General features: G+C 35.5%; 1 protein-coding gene across 5 annotated transcripts in view; it reads right to left on the bottom strand.

Moving 5' to 3' along the window:
- Positions 1–13,866, bottom strand: part of SPIRE1 (spire type actin nucleation factor 1) — a 246,510-nt gene that overhangs the window by 22,615 nt on the left and 210,029 nt on the right. For 3 of the 5 annotated variants that reach the window (XM_074340400.1, XM_074340396.1, XM_074340398.1), the window contains exons 9-10: positions 13,192–13,382; positions 6,022–6,112 (exon numbers count right to left, since the gene is read on the bottom strand). In XM_074340400.1, coding sequence (XP_074196501.1) covers positions 6,022–6,112; positions 13,192–13,382 — 282 coding nt within the window. The remainder of the gene's footprint in view (positions 1–6,021; positions 6,113–13,191; positions 13,383–13,866) is intronic. The other 2 variants (XM_074340397.1, XM_074340399.1) reach the window with 1 other exon arrangement.

Genomic DNA, 13,866 nt, shown 5'->3' on the forward strand with positions numbered 1-13,866 from the left:
ACTGCCAGAGTTTTATTTAGTACTTTCTCCGACTCTCTCTGCAAACAATAAGGCTATTTCAATGCAGTGGATGAGGAAATTGAAAGTCAATTCAAATTTAAATAGGATCCATCTATTTGGACTGTCCAACCAAGAGAAATCACTAAAGAAAAACAAAGAACATAATTTCCACAATCTGAAAAAAGATACAGAAATCCATTATGTGATTTAATTGGGTCTCTATAGTAGTTAATGGGCCAGGCACAATACCAATTACAGATAATAACCAAGGTCAGCTCCTATTATTTTTGATATAATCTGTTTAAATAAATCGAAATATTATTTATAGAATTTTAACCACTAAAGCCTCCATGTATATAGGAAATCAAGGCAATGCTCTAAGGATATCTTAATAAGTTTTTTCTCTTGGTGTGTTTTTTTTTTTCCCTTGCAGTACAATATACCATATATAATATTTATCATCTTAACCATTTTTCAACATACAGTTCAGTGGTATTGAATATGCTTATATTGCTGTGCAACCATTACCACCATCCATCCCCATAAACTCTATACCCGTTAAACAATAACTTCCCATTCTCTCCTTCCCCAGCCCCTGGCTACCATTTTACCCTCTGTCTCTATGATTTTGACTACTCTAAAATCTTCATGTAAGTGGAATCATGAACAATATTTGCTTTTTTGTAACTGCCTTGTTTCACTTAGCATAATATCCTCAAGGCTTATTTGTTGTAGATATTGCACAATTTTTCTTCTTTTTAAGGCTGACTAATATTCCATTGTATGGAACACATTTTGTTTTATCCATTCATCCATTGACGGACACTTCAATTGCTTCCATGTTTTAGCTATTGTGAATAATGCTGCTATGAACACGGATGTACAAATAGCTCTTTAAGACTTGTTTTCAATTTTCTTTGGGTATATGCTCAGGAGTGGAATTGCTGGATCATATTGTAATTCTATTTTTACATTTTTGAGGAATCACCATACTGTTTTCTACAGCATCTGTACCATTTTATATTACCACCAACATCGTGCAAGGGTTCAAATCTTTCCACATTCTCCCCAACACTTGCTGCTTTCTGTTTTTTTGATAGTAGCCATTCCAATGTCTTTGAGGTGGTATCTCATTGTAGTTCTTATGCAAATAATGATTTCCCTAATGATGTTGAGAATCTTTTCATGTGTTTCTTCATTGGAGCAATGTCTATGAGTTCTTTGCCCATTTTTGAATTGGGTTGTTAGGTTTTTGTTGTTAAATTTTAGGAGTTCTCTATATGTTCTGGAGATTAATCTCTTATCAGATATATAACTTGCAAATATTTTCTCCTATTCTGTGGGTTGCTTTTTTCACTCTGTTGATAGTGCATTTGATGCATAAAAGTTTTTAATTTCATGTGTCTATTTTTTCTTTTATCTGTGACTTTGGTGTCATCTCTAAGAAATCATTACCAAATCCATTGTCCTGAGCCATTTATCCTGTTTTCTTCTGAAAGTTTTATTATTTTAGGTCTGTGATCCATTTTGAATTAATTTTTGAGTATGGTATTAGGTAAGGGTCTAACTTCATTCTTTTGCATGTGGATATCTAGTTTTCTCAGTGGATCTTCATTTCTTGAAAAGACTGTCCTTTCCCCATTGAATGATGTTTGCACACCTGTCAATCACTTGATCACATATGTGACGGTCTATTCTGGGCTCTCTATTCTATTCCATTGGTTTATATGTCTCCCTTTCTGAAAATACACACTGTTTTTATTATTGCAGTTTTGTAGTGAGTTTCAAAATCAAGAAGTGTGAGTTCTACAGCGTTGTTCTTCTTTCCAAGACTGTTGTGACTATTCGGAATCCCTTGAGATTTCATATGAATTTTACAATCTTTTTCTTCCCTTCCATTTCTCAAAAAAATATCATTGACATTTGGATAGCGATTGCATTGAACCTGAAGATTGCTTTGGGTCATACTGACATTCTAACAATATTAAGTCTATGAATCCATGAACATAAAATGTATTTCCATTGATTTATATCTTCCTTTATTTCTTTCAGCAAAGATTCATAGGTTTTATTCAAAAAATCTTTCACATCCTTGGTTACGTGAATTCCTAAGCATTTTATTCTTTTTGATGCTATGATACATGGCATTGTTTTTGTAATTTCTTTTTCAGATTGTTCATTGCTCGTGCATAGAAATGCAACTGATCTTTGTGTGTTGACATTGTATTCTGCTACTTTGCTAAATTCACTTATTCTAACATTTTTTTGTGTGTGAAATATTTAGGGTTTTCTGCATGTAAGAACATATCATCTGCAAAAAGATATACTTTTACCTCTTCTTTTTCAATTTGGATGCCTTTAATTTCCTTTTCTTGCCAAATTGCTCTGGCTAGAATTTCCAGTACTATGTTAAATAAAAGTGGTGAAAGGAGGTACCCTTGTTTTGTTCCTGATCTTAGAGGCGACATGTTCAGTCTTTCACCATTGAGTATACTGTTTGCTGTGGGCTTTTACTATGTTGAGGTAGTTTCCTCCTATTCCTAGTTTGCTGAGTGTTTTTATCATGAAAGGGTGTTGAATTTTGTCAAATGCTTTTCCTGCATCAATTGAAGTGATCACGTGGCTTTTTTTCTTTCATTCTGTTAATACACTTACCAATTTTTATGTTGAACCACCCTTACATTCCAGGAATAAATCTCACTTGGTCATGCTGTGTAATCATTTTAATACACTGCTAAATTCTATTTGCTAGTATTTTGTTGAGATTTTTGCATTAATGTTCATAAGGAGTACTGGGTCTGTAGTTTTCTTGTAGTCTTTGTCTGGCTTTGGTATCGGGGTAATGTTAGTCTCACTGAATAACATAGGAAGTGTCCTTTTCTTTAAAAATTTGTTTTTAGAAATTATGATAATGATCAGTTGCTAGTTCTTTGAATGTTGTAGAATTCACCAGTGAAGCATCAGTTCCAAGCCCTTGCTGGGAGATAACAAGATTATTTATTCAATATCCTTACTAATTATAGGTCTATTCAGATTTTCTACTTTCTGATTTCGTTTTGCTGTTTTCGCATTTTTAGGAATTTGTCCATTTTATCTGGGTAATTCAATTTGATGGCATACAATTATTGATAGAACTCTAGACAGCATATAGTTGGATCATATGTTTTATCCATTATGCCAATCTGTCTTTTGATTAAAGAGGTTAATCAATTTAATTTCAATTACTGATGAGTGATTTATTTCTGTCATTGTGCTATTTGTTTTCTATATGCTGTATAGCTTTTTGTCCCTCATTTCCTGCATTCCTGGCTTTAATTGTGTTTAGATGAATTTGTAGTGAAATGTTTAAATTCTTATTTCCTTTTGTTTATATTCTATAGCTATCTTCTTTGTGGTTACCATGGGAATTACATTTAAAATCCTAAAGTTATTAACACTCTAATTTGGATTGAAACCAGTTTAACTTCAGTAACACACAAAATACTCTGCTCCTATACAGTTCTATCCCCATCACTTTTGGTTGTTGGTATCACAAAATTACATCTTTATAAATTGCCTCATAACATAGAAGACAAATAATTTTTTAAAATGCATTAGTCTATCGAATCATGTAGAAAACAAAATTTGGAGTTACAAACCAAAGCTACAGTAACACTACCTTTTATACTAATAATTATTTTTTCTTTACATGTATTAGTCTCTTAAATCATGTAGAAAATAAAAAGTACAGTTACAAACCACTGTTACAATAATATTAGCTTTTATAATTATACATGTATTTACCTTCATTGAGATCTTTATTTCTCTGTATGGCTTCAAATTACTGTCTAGTGTCCTTTTCATTTCACCCTGCAGGACTCTGTTGAGCATTTCTTGCAGGGAAGGTCTAATGGTCAAGAATTCCCTCAACTTTTGCTTATTTGGGAATCTCTTGATTTCTCCTTCACCTTTAAAGGACAGTTTTGCTAGACATAGGATTCGTGGTTGATGTCTTTTTATTTTAGCACTTTTAAAAAAATACATTGGCCCACTTTTTTCTGGCCCCCAAAGTTTCTGATGAGAAATCTGCTGAAAATCTTATTGAGGATCCCTCATCTGTTTTAACTCACTTTTCTCTTGCTTCTTTCAAGATTCTATCTTTGTCTTTGTCTTTTGAAAGTTTGATTATAATGTGTCTTGATGTGGGTCTCTTTGAGTGCATCTTAGTTGTGGTTCTTGGATGGTTATAGTCATGCCTTTCATTAAGTTTGGGAAGTTTCAGCCATTACTTTCACACATATTCTTTACACCCCTTTCTTCTCTCTGAGGACTCCCACAATGTATACGCTGGTCTGCTTGATGGTATCCCACAGGTCCCTTAGTTTCTGTCTGGTGCTCTTCAATCTTTTTTCTTTCTGCTCCTCAGACTCAATAATTTCCATTGTCCTATCTTCAAGATTGATAGATTTTTCTTCTCCCTGCTCAAATCTGCCTCTGAATCCCTCTAGTGAATTTTTCATTTCAATTATTGTACTTTTCAGCTCTAGATTTCTTTTTGGTTTCTTTTTTAGGATTTCTATTTCTTTATTGATATTTCCATTTTGTTCACACATCATTTTCTTGAATTTTTCCACATCTTCCTTTATTTCTTTGATCATCTTTAAAATAGTGTATTAAAGTTTTTGTCTAGTATATCTGCCATCAGATCTTTTTTCTGGGACAATTTCTGTTATTTTTCCCCTCTGAATGGGCCATACTTTCCTGTTTCTGTATATGCCTTGTGATTTTTTTTTTGTTGAACACTGGACATTTGAATCTAATAATGTAGTAAACTCTGGAAAAGAGATTCTCCCTCTCCCCAGGGTATGCTGTTTTTTTGTTATTGTTTTTGTGTATTATTTTTTTGATTGTTGTAGCATGTCTCTGTGCTGAGGATCAGCCTGAGGTGTAAACTTAAGATCTTCTCTGGTCTTTTATGAGTTATTCCCTAATCATGCGTAGTCACTCTCTGATTTCTTTTGCATACGCACCTGCTTTTGAATGTTCTAGTCTATAATGCCTAGGTTCCAAAAGGGGAAAAAGTGAAAAATGAAAAGGGGAGGGTGCCAGCCCTTTAATCCCGCAGAAGTCACTTGAGCTGGAGCGGGGGTTAGTTAGCAAAAATGCAACAATGGTTGCCCACCTCTTTGCACCTTTGGAGTCAGAAGCAGCAATCAGAGCACAGAGTCCCAGTATTTGGAAGACAGGGTCTTTTTTGCCCACCTGGCTCCTACAAACTATGTGCAAGCTGGTTACGGGAATAGTACACAATTATCTGTCATGTGACTCGGGGAGGAGAATAAGTAGCTGCTTGTAGGCTAAGAACTGACTGAAATTTACCACAGTTTACTATCCAAGTCTCCCCTTGAAAATTATAAGCCTTCAACAGACTCCAGAGTTCCAAAATAGTTATTTCTGACAGATTCTGCCAGTGCAATTGTCTAGGTGGGGCGAAAAACTCTTGGTACTTCCTATTCCACCGTCTTCCCAGAATCCTCTCCCTTAATATGTAATTTTTTTCCTTTATAATGATCTTATAAATGAAAAATAATACTAAAAGCATTTATAAATCACTTAACTTTATATTCTGAAGTTAAAAAGTGTTTTTACTATCTACACATGTATGTGGGTATGGATATGTATATATGTGTGAGGAGGAGGTGATAACAAGTGTGATTATTTAGAAGTTCTGGCTTAAATCCAGACAAGGAGGTAATTAATTTAAAATAAAAACATAGAGAATTAACTTATTCCCTACAACTATTATGTGTAAACGCAAACGTCACTGATCTAAGTTAAGAAACTGAGGCCCAGTTATCAGTTTAGTCTTACCTTCTGATGTCCCTCTAGGAATATAACTGAATATTTCTATTCCTGACTAGTAAAATTCCAGGCTTAATTCTTTCTACCCTAAATGATCACAAGGCACTGGGATTCCCTATTCCAGGACAGGTGTATTATTTAAGGTATCTGACACTAGTTCTCTATGCCACAAATACTCACTCTTCCTTGTGGACACAGCCTCCAGTAAGGGATCTTCAAGGAAGGAGGGGGACACACTGCTGCTGCTGGCTGACTTGTGCAGAGTCTCTTCCTGAGATAGGTACGGGCAGAGAAATAGAGAGATTCCTCAGACTAATTAATAACATTTTACTCTTAAATATTTATTTTAACATGAGGCACCAAATTATAATGCCCAAAATCTATGGCAAGTAGAAGACAAAATAGAAGGGATCTAAAATTAGATATGTCTGGGTTTGTGTCCTGGCTTTGTCACTTATTAGAGTGATGTGACATTGAGCAAGTTTCTTATCTTAGTTTCATCATTAGTAAAAGAGGGTATTATAATACCACCTTTTCATAGGGTTGTTGGAAGAATTAGATGAGCTAATATATTCAAAATGCTAACACATTACCTGGCATACAATAAATGGTAGTTAATATAACTTACGGAAAATATTTAACACATTTATAAAAGTAATAGATTGGGAACCCCACGAAGATAGATGCCATATGTTTTGTTCATTGTTGTTACCTAGTACCAAACCCATCACTTAGTAATGAGTAAATATTTGTCGAATGAATAGATGAAAATAAACATTTCATGAAATGTCATGTGAATCTAGAAAAGTGTCTACATTGTGCCAAATAAAATTTAAATTCCAATTTCTAGTGAGAAGAGATTGTCTTAATTTGTTTTGGACTATACCAAAATGAAGCACAATATTTATTCATGAAAAATTTACTATCTACTCTATGACAGAATATACACTAACTAGATGGCAACTAACTTCTATAATACCTATAGAAAACTGCTAAATATTTTTAAATATAAAAGAAAATTAGGTTAATATATGAATCTATGATTATGTAAGACAAATAGGGAAAATTCTCTTTGACCTACTTAGTTAAAGTGACTTTAAGAATTAGCCATTCACTAAAAACTGGCTTCACCTAAAACCTACTGCTGAAAGCATTAGTTTCAAACAAGCTGCAATTCAAAGGATCTGGTCAAAGAACAAGAGAAGAAAAAAGGCTGTGTAAACCACACAGTTCAAACAAAGAAGGTCTGAACAGTGACCTCCACACTCTTGATACTTACCGCGGAAAAAAAAATCAAGCAATGTAAGCAAAGCCTCAACCCCAGACACCATATAGGTCACACAACTCTCCAGAAAAGCTAGCAAGCAACTAAAATGACCTCCTTCTGCTTATGGCAGGTCAAAAGAAAATAAAAGTCAAGAGTATCTCTTAGGAAAAGAAAAAAATGAGTCATACATAGCACTTCCCAAATAATTATGAGTTGAGTGCTATCCTGATTTAAACAGCAGAAACCATCCCCCTGACTCACCTACTTCAGCCCACTTTTACTAGAAACAGTTTTTAAAGCCTAATGTTACAGAACTCTGAGACATATCCACACCTTTCAACCTTCACTGATTCATTCTCCTTCACTGATTTTAATTGCTCCCACTGTGAACAGCCAAGAACCTGTCCTGGGGCAGGTGGAATGAATGCAAGTTAGTCTATAGGAGACAGAAAAGTTGTGGGGACACTGGTATAATTCAGGGCCTTTTGGGATTTGTTCCCAGAGCTGTTGATGGTCCTCTGTCCCTGCATGCCCACTTCAGGCAGCTGCCCATTTTCTGACTACTTGAAAATGAATCTTCACCAGGATTAATTCCTGCCTGAGAGGAATCACAAAGACACCCAGAAGGGGAACCAGGGGACTTTCAGAGGTCAGATCTCCTTAGTGAGAGAATCTGTGTGTGGAATCTTGCTTGCTGCTTCCCTGTAACATCTATTCCCATTGATGAAATGCTTTCTGCCTTTCTGAAGGAATTTGATAGGTCTCTGACATCTCTGGAACATCAATCTTTTCTACCGCCTGGCCTGGTTTCTGAAATTTGCTTGTTTGTATTGTCTGATCCATTACTAGTCTCTGACACTCACTAAGTTAGGCTTTCTCTGGTTCTACGTCCTAACCAGTGACTCTTAACCAGGTTCTGGCTGCAATGGAGTCCCTTTCAGAACTTTCAGTGCTTCACTGTTGCTTTGCTCCAAGGATGGCAATGTCACTGAAGGCTGCCAGTATCATCTTAGAGGCCAGTCTGGGCATCTAACTCATTTAACAGGAATGAAAATCTTCCTCTTCCTGAAAAAAGTCCAGTGAATGTTCAGATAATAACTCCTTTATTTAGATTTCCTACTAAAAGCTTTGATCGGATATGGCTCTGATCAAAGCTTATCTTCATTTTTAAAATGTTACCTGGGATAAGCTAGCAGAGATTAATAAAGTGAAGCAAGAAACATTGAAGTTAGATTTCTCAGAAGAGAAAAAAAAGAGTGATGGAAAAAAGGTCTGGTGTTGGGAGGTCTAGCTTAGTAGGGATTCTGCTACTTAAAAAGTTATGTGACTTTTTACACTTGGTCTCTGTCTCTACTAAGGGCTCAGTTTTATCACTGAAAAATAATGATGTTGAACAAAATTTTAAGACCCCTTCCAGTTTAAATTTTTAAAAAGTCAGGCATTCTCATATACTGCTAGCTGGAATACTGGCAAGTTAATGAGATATGCAATCTTTGGAGTTACACTTGGGTTTCAAATATGACTCTATCACTTACTAACTCCTTAACAATCTAAGTTCAAAAACAGTTTCTGCTTTTTCTTTCCTTATCTTTTATATAAGGATCATAAATACTTTCTAGGGTCTTTGTGAAGACTATGAATTTATAAAACCTAAAGTATAACATAGTTATTAGCTCAATGAAATAGTATTATAGTTTTCTCTAAGGAATTTGGCAATATGTTTCAGGAGCTATAAAAATGTGCATTGTTTCATGTAGAAAATACTTCTAGAAATATTCTGAGAAAGATTTCAAAACAAAAATGTACCATAAGGATATTTACAATAGTACTGCTATTTGTAATGGTAAAAAACTGGAAACAACCTAAATGTTCCAAAATAGGGGACTGGTTAAATATGGTAAATTATTATGATGGAATACCACACAGATATTAGGTATCATGTTGGAAAAGGGTATTTAATGAGATGGGAAAATGCTCATGATATTTTTTTTTAGGTAAACAATGTGGGTTAGTTCTAGTTCTAGCAGAATAGCAGATTTGATAACCTATTTCTAAGGCCTAAAGAGATTTCTGGACTACTACAAATGGCCAAGCTTAACAACTAGCATCTTTCAAAATACACCAAGCCCAGCTTGAAGTTAATGCTTATTATTTAATTATTATTTAACTATTATTATTATTATTATTATTCAAATGTACAAAGCTGTCGGGTAAGTCTAAGAGAAAAAATCAGTTTGCTGGTTTTGCAACTGGAGTTCTTGAGAGAAAGGGGAAAAAAAAAAATGTATCTCCCCGATTGAACAATGAACTTATGGCATTAAGAAAATTAAAATGTAGGCCAGTGTCTTACAGTTCTTAAAATTACTAAGACGGAGTGTTTGTTTTTACATAAAGCAGTTGAATTTACATTGATAAAGTAAATAATTCATTAATATTCTATTTCATAAGTATATTTGATTTATAATAATATATTGACTGATTATAGGAAATTTGGAACTAAATAGGGATTATTTAAGTAGTAAACTGTTCTTTGTGATAATTTGAATCCAAGTTTAAGTTAAACCTCAAAGACAGCATTGGGCAATAGGAAATTTCTGGTGGACCGTGTAATCAAATAAAAAGCATATATATAGGTGAGCAAAAGTGATATTCTGCAATGGTGGAAGGTATCTCTTAATATGAAGTCCCCATGGAAAAGGAAGTTAAATGAGATCATGTATGAAAGAGTTTATCATAAAGCTGGTATTTTGGTGGCAAGAAGGTATTTCTTAAAATGTGAAAGAAATCTCTAATGAGATAAGACATGGTAAGAGAAAAAATTTAAACATGCATAATAGTATTTCCCACATAAGTAGGGCATAAAGTGCTCAGCTTGCAGCTGGAAACATCACTGCTTCTTCCTTAAGGGGAGGTTCTGGTCTCTTCTTCTAACACTGCAAGTGCTTCAGTATGGAGGGTAGGCAAAGAGGCCTGTGCAAGGAGCAGGGGAGGCAGGCAGATCCATTAGCCAGAAGCTCAGTGTTAGCTGAGTACTGTAATTTCCTAGTGAAACCCTACTTTTAGAATGGAAAAGGAATCTCACGTTGCTCAGTAAGGCCTTAGGGGAGGCCCCAGAAGATGGTAGGTGGTGGTTGGCAGGGCTCTAGTCTCCGCTCTCCGTTTTTGCTGACAGACATTACGCTTCTGTAGGTTTGATGTGAAAAAAAGTTTGGGTGCTTAAAAAGTTTGGAAAACACTCATTAATGGGAGGGAAGGAAGAAAAATGGCAAAACAGGTGATAAAACTGAGAGGATGGAAGAAAAAGAATAGGACCAGCTTTTCTGAGATTTCTCTTTATTTGGTCTGTACTTTCTTCTAACTATAGCCCCGAGCCTTGACTTAGTCTTGTTCATGGTGCAACCTCAGCCAGGAACTCATTAGATAAGTCAGCATAGTTGATGTAAAGAAGACAGGTTTGAATCAGATGCTTCTCCGCCCTCAGGGAAAGTCTGGGCCAGTAGGGGAGAAATATAGAAACCTGCTGTGACTCTGCATGGCATGTGTCACACAATAAAGTTGGAAAACCTCTGCCAGGCTCTTCTGCTCACTTGCTTCTATTGCCCAAATCCTACCTCTTCCATGAGGTTTCTCCATCTCCCCAACCCCGGTAGTGGCACACTACACCATACACTACACAGCCTCAGACAGCTCCTGGTAGTCCATGTGTGCTCACTAAACATAGGTAATTATTCTCAGGTGTATGTTTTATAGTTCCCATTTAGACTATAAGCAATGGGAGGGGAAAGCTCATCGTATTTCTGTCTCCCTCTTAGCTCTTACTGAAGGCATTCAATAAATATTTGAATGGGAAAAATGGAATGGCAATGGGGAAAACAAAGTTGGTGAAATGAACAAATGAAGAGTTACAGAATATATAAAAAATAGGGAACAACATTACTATAAACTGTGAATGAAGACAGTTTGTGCAATGTGATGTGGGATGTATCTGTCTGTATTTGTGGTCATTTTTATAAGTGAGCAAACGTGACCCGAGATAAATCAATCTTGGTTGAGAAATTCCTTGATGTCAGGAATTAATTAAGGTGGGGAAATGAATACCTACCCATCAATTTGGAAAAGGCAGAATTCCTGAACATCTTTTCCATGTTCATACTTTTGGGCAGAACTTCCAGGTTCTATCATTGGAAGAGACCTGAAGATCCTGGGATCAACTCCATCAACTCATTGGATGGAGGACACTGATGGCTGACAAGATGAGGGACCTGTCCTTGTGCCCTGTCTACAGAGCCAGAGCCAGAACCCACAGCAGCTTCCATGTGGACAATTGTCATCACTAATTCACATTGTAAGGAAATGTAGTTTGAGTTTTGAGGTTACTTTGTTCATGTCTATAGAAATGTCAGTTAATTATCAGGCTTTACAACAGACATTCTTCTGAGTTGGCTTTAATCAGTCGATAGATAATCTTAAAGTAGCTAAAGTTAAGAGAGCTTTTTAAGATGAACACAACTAATCTACCACTATTAAATTAAAGCCGAGTTTCATTAGTAAAAACTATTGAAACTTTGATTATTACGAAGTCCCAGTTGTTTAAAAATAAAGACTTCTGATTATCTGTGTTTTCTAAATGTTAAAGTTTGAACATATTTATAAGTTTTAAAATTACATTTAGAAGTTTTAAAAGTCTATATTCAGAAGTTTAAAAAAAAGAACATAGGCATTTCCACATTTAGTACCTTTGATTAATCTATCTTTAGTACTTAAAAAAATATCAATTTTAAATTGCAGCTGAAGGAAGAAAAATGCTTCGTGCCAGGCCCTTGTCTAAGATCATTCACTGTATTTCATGAATCTCAGATTTCCACTACCACTAAGGAATTATGACTCATCCCGGCTTAAACCAGCAGCCAGTGACAAATGTCAGAGTTAGCTGAAACCTAGCTCTAACACTTCTCTTTTCAGCACCTTATTTCTTGCTTCATATCTGAATTGATGATGGGTAGATGTGCAAAAATGGTCTCCCTCTGATTAAGAGAACTGTGTCTAGCAAATCATCTCAAGATTTAGATTTGGGATTAGCGTTATATCTTCAATAAAAGGACAACTAAGAAGATTGTACAGGCTGCCTACTAGTCTAATGATGGCCTGGTATATAGTCTTGTCTCAGGAAGTGAGTGGAGGAGGACAAAGAAAGGAGTTAAAAGTGGGTCAGTGGATGTGAAGGAGGAGTGCTCCCTATAGCTATAAACCAATGCCGTCCCGACAGAGCTCTCTGTGAGGGTGGCATTGTTATCTGTACCATCCAGTATGGTCACCATTAGCCCCATGTAGCTACCAAGCACTTGAGAACTGGAACTGAACTGAGTTTTAAATTTACTTATTTTAAATTTCAATAGTTACAGTGGTTAGTGGCTACCATGCTGGGTAGTGCCTCGGGTAGATGCTTTTTTAACTTAAATTGTTGTTCTGACAGATTAGTATGAATTTATCTAAATACATGAGTGTCTACTGGGTCTTAGGAACTGGAGATATAAAGTAAATTCAGCACAGTCCCTACTCCCAGGGAGCTGGCACTCTGGTGGGAGAGACAGAAATCAATGGATAAGGATATTACAGTGTTAAGTGCCCTAACATAACCGAGAGTTGGAAATAACAACCGCGTGTGTGTGTGTGTGTGTGTGTGTGTGTGTGTGTTTTAGAGAGAGAAATAAATGGATAATATCACAGTAAGTATTTTTAATGGAAATGTTTTTCTTTTTCCTTCCCCCCTGAAAAGGGAAAGATATTTAAGATAATATGAGTTTGAAAATTGTTGATTTACTTTAACCCCACTATCATCTATGATTATATGAATATTTCAAAACATAATCTATAAACTATGGGTATGATATTGGTCTTTACTAAGTAATAGTAAGTAATCCACTGTTTTATTTCCTGCTAAACTAATGAATTTTAATCCTAGCTTTACTGTTTGAAAAATAGGAAGGGATAAAGGAAGCAATGTGATTAGTAAACAAAGTCAGAGAGTTAGCATCCCGAACTTCGAATCAAGATTTGTGAAACGGGACCCCACGGGACCACACCTCGGAGTCAGAGCTGTCCAGTTCAGCCAGAGTTGGAGCTTTCAGGAGTTTCTTCCGCTGCACAGGTACCTGCTGCACGTCATTTAACCCATTTTCTGTTTGTGATGTTAAACCTCCATTCACCATCGATGATTCCACCATGTTCTTTGGAGAATCAGGGGTACTTCCATCTGGCAAAAGAAAGAAGAAAGCTAATCTTTTCTTGAGCCAAGAAAGGTAATCAGTGGAATAATGTAGTTTTCACACAAATACAACACATAGGCTTGATACAAAAATGTCACGCAAATACAACACAGAGGCTTGATACAGTAATGTCTACATATATAAAACATTTTTGGCAGCTATTAACTGTTGGATTCAATTAAAGAAAACTGACTAATTATATATTCACACTTATAGATTAGAATTTAGAGCTGGCAGAAATCCTACAGATATAACTGACTTCAACTTCTCTATTTTCAAGACGCCCAGAGAGGCTAAATTTACTTTATAGCCTTTAACGAGCTAGTGATAGATGGTTCAAAGTGATGGCATGCATAAAGCCTTATTAGGCTTATGGCTCTAAGATATGAAACGGTTTGATTTAAAATAGCCAATAATCTGTTTATATAAACATGAAACACAAAGAATTTTGGATACATTCTCTCTGATAAAACTGATTTAGATTATTCAGAG

Source organism: Rhinolophus sinicus, linkage group LG09 (assembly GCF_036562045.2).
Source record: "Rhinolophus sinicus isolate RSC01 linkage group LG09, ASM3656204v1, whole genome shotgun sequence".
In the NCBI taxonomy this organism is placed as follows: domain Eukaryota; kingdom Metazoa; phylum Chordata; class Mammalia; order Chiroptera; family Rhinolophidae; genus Rhinolophus; species Rhinolophus sinicus.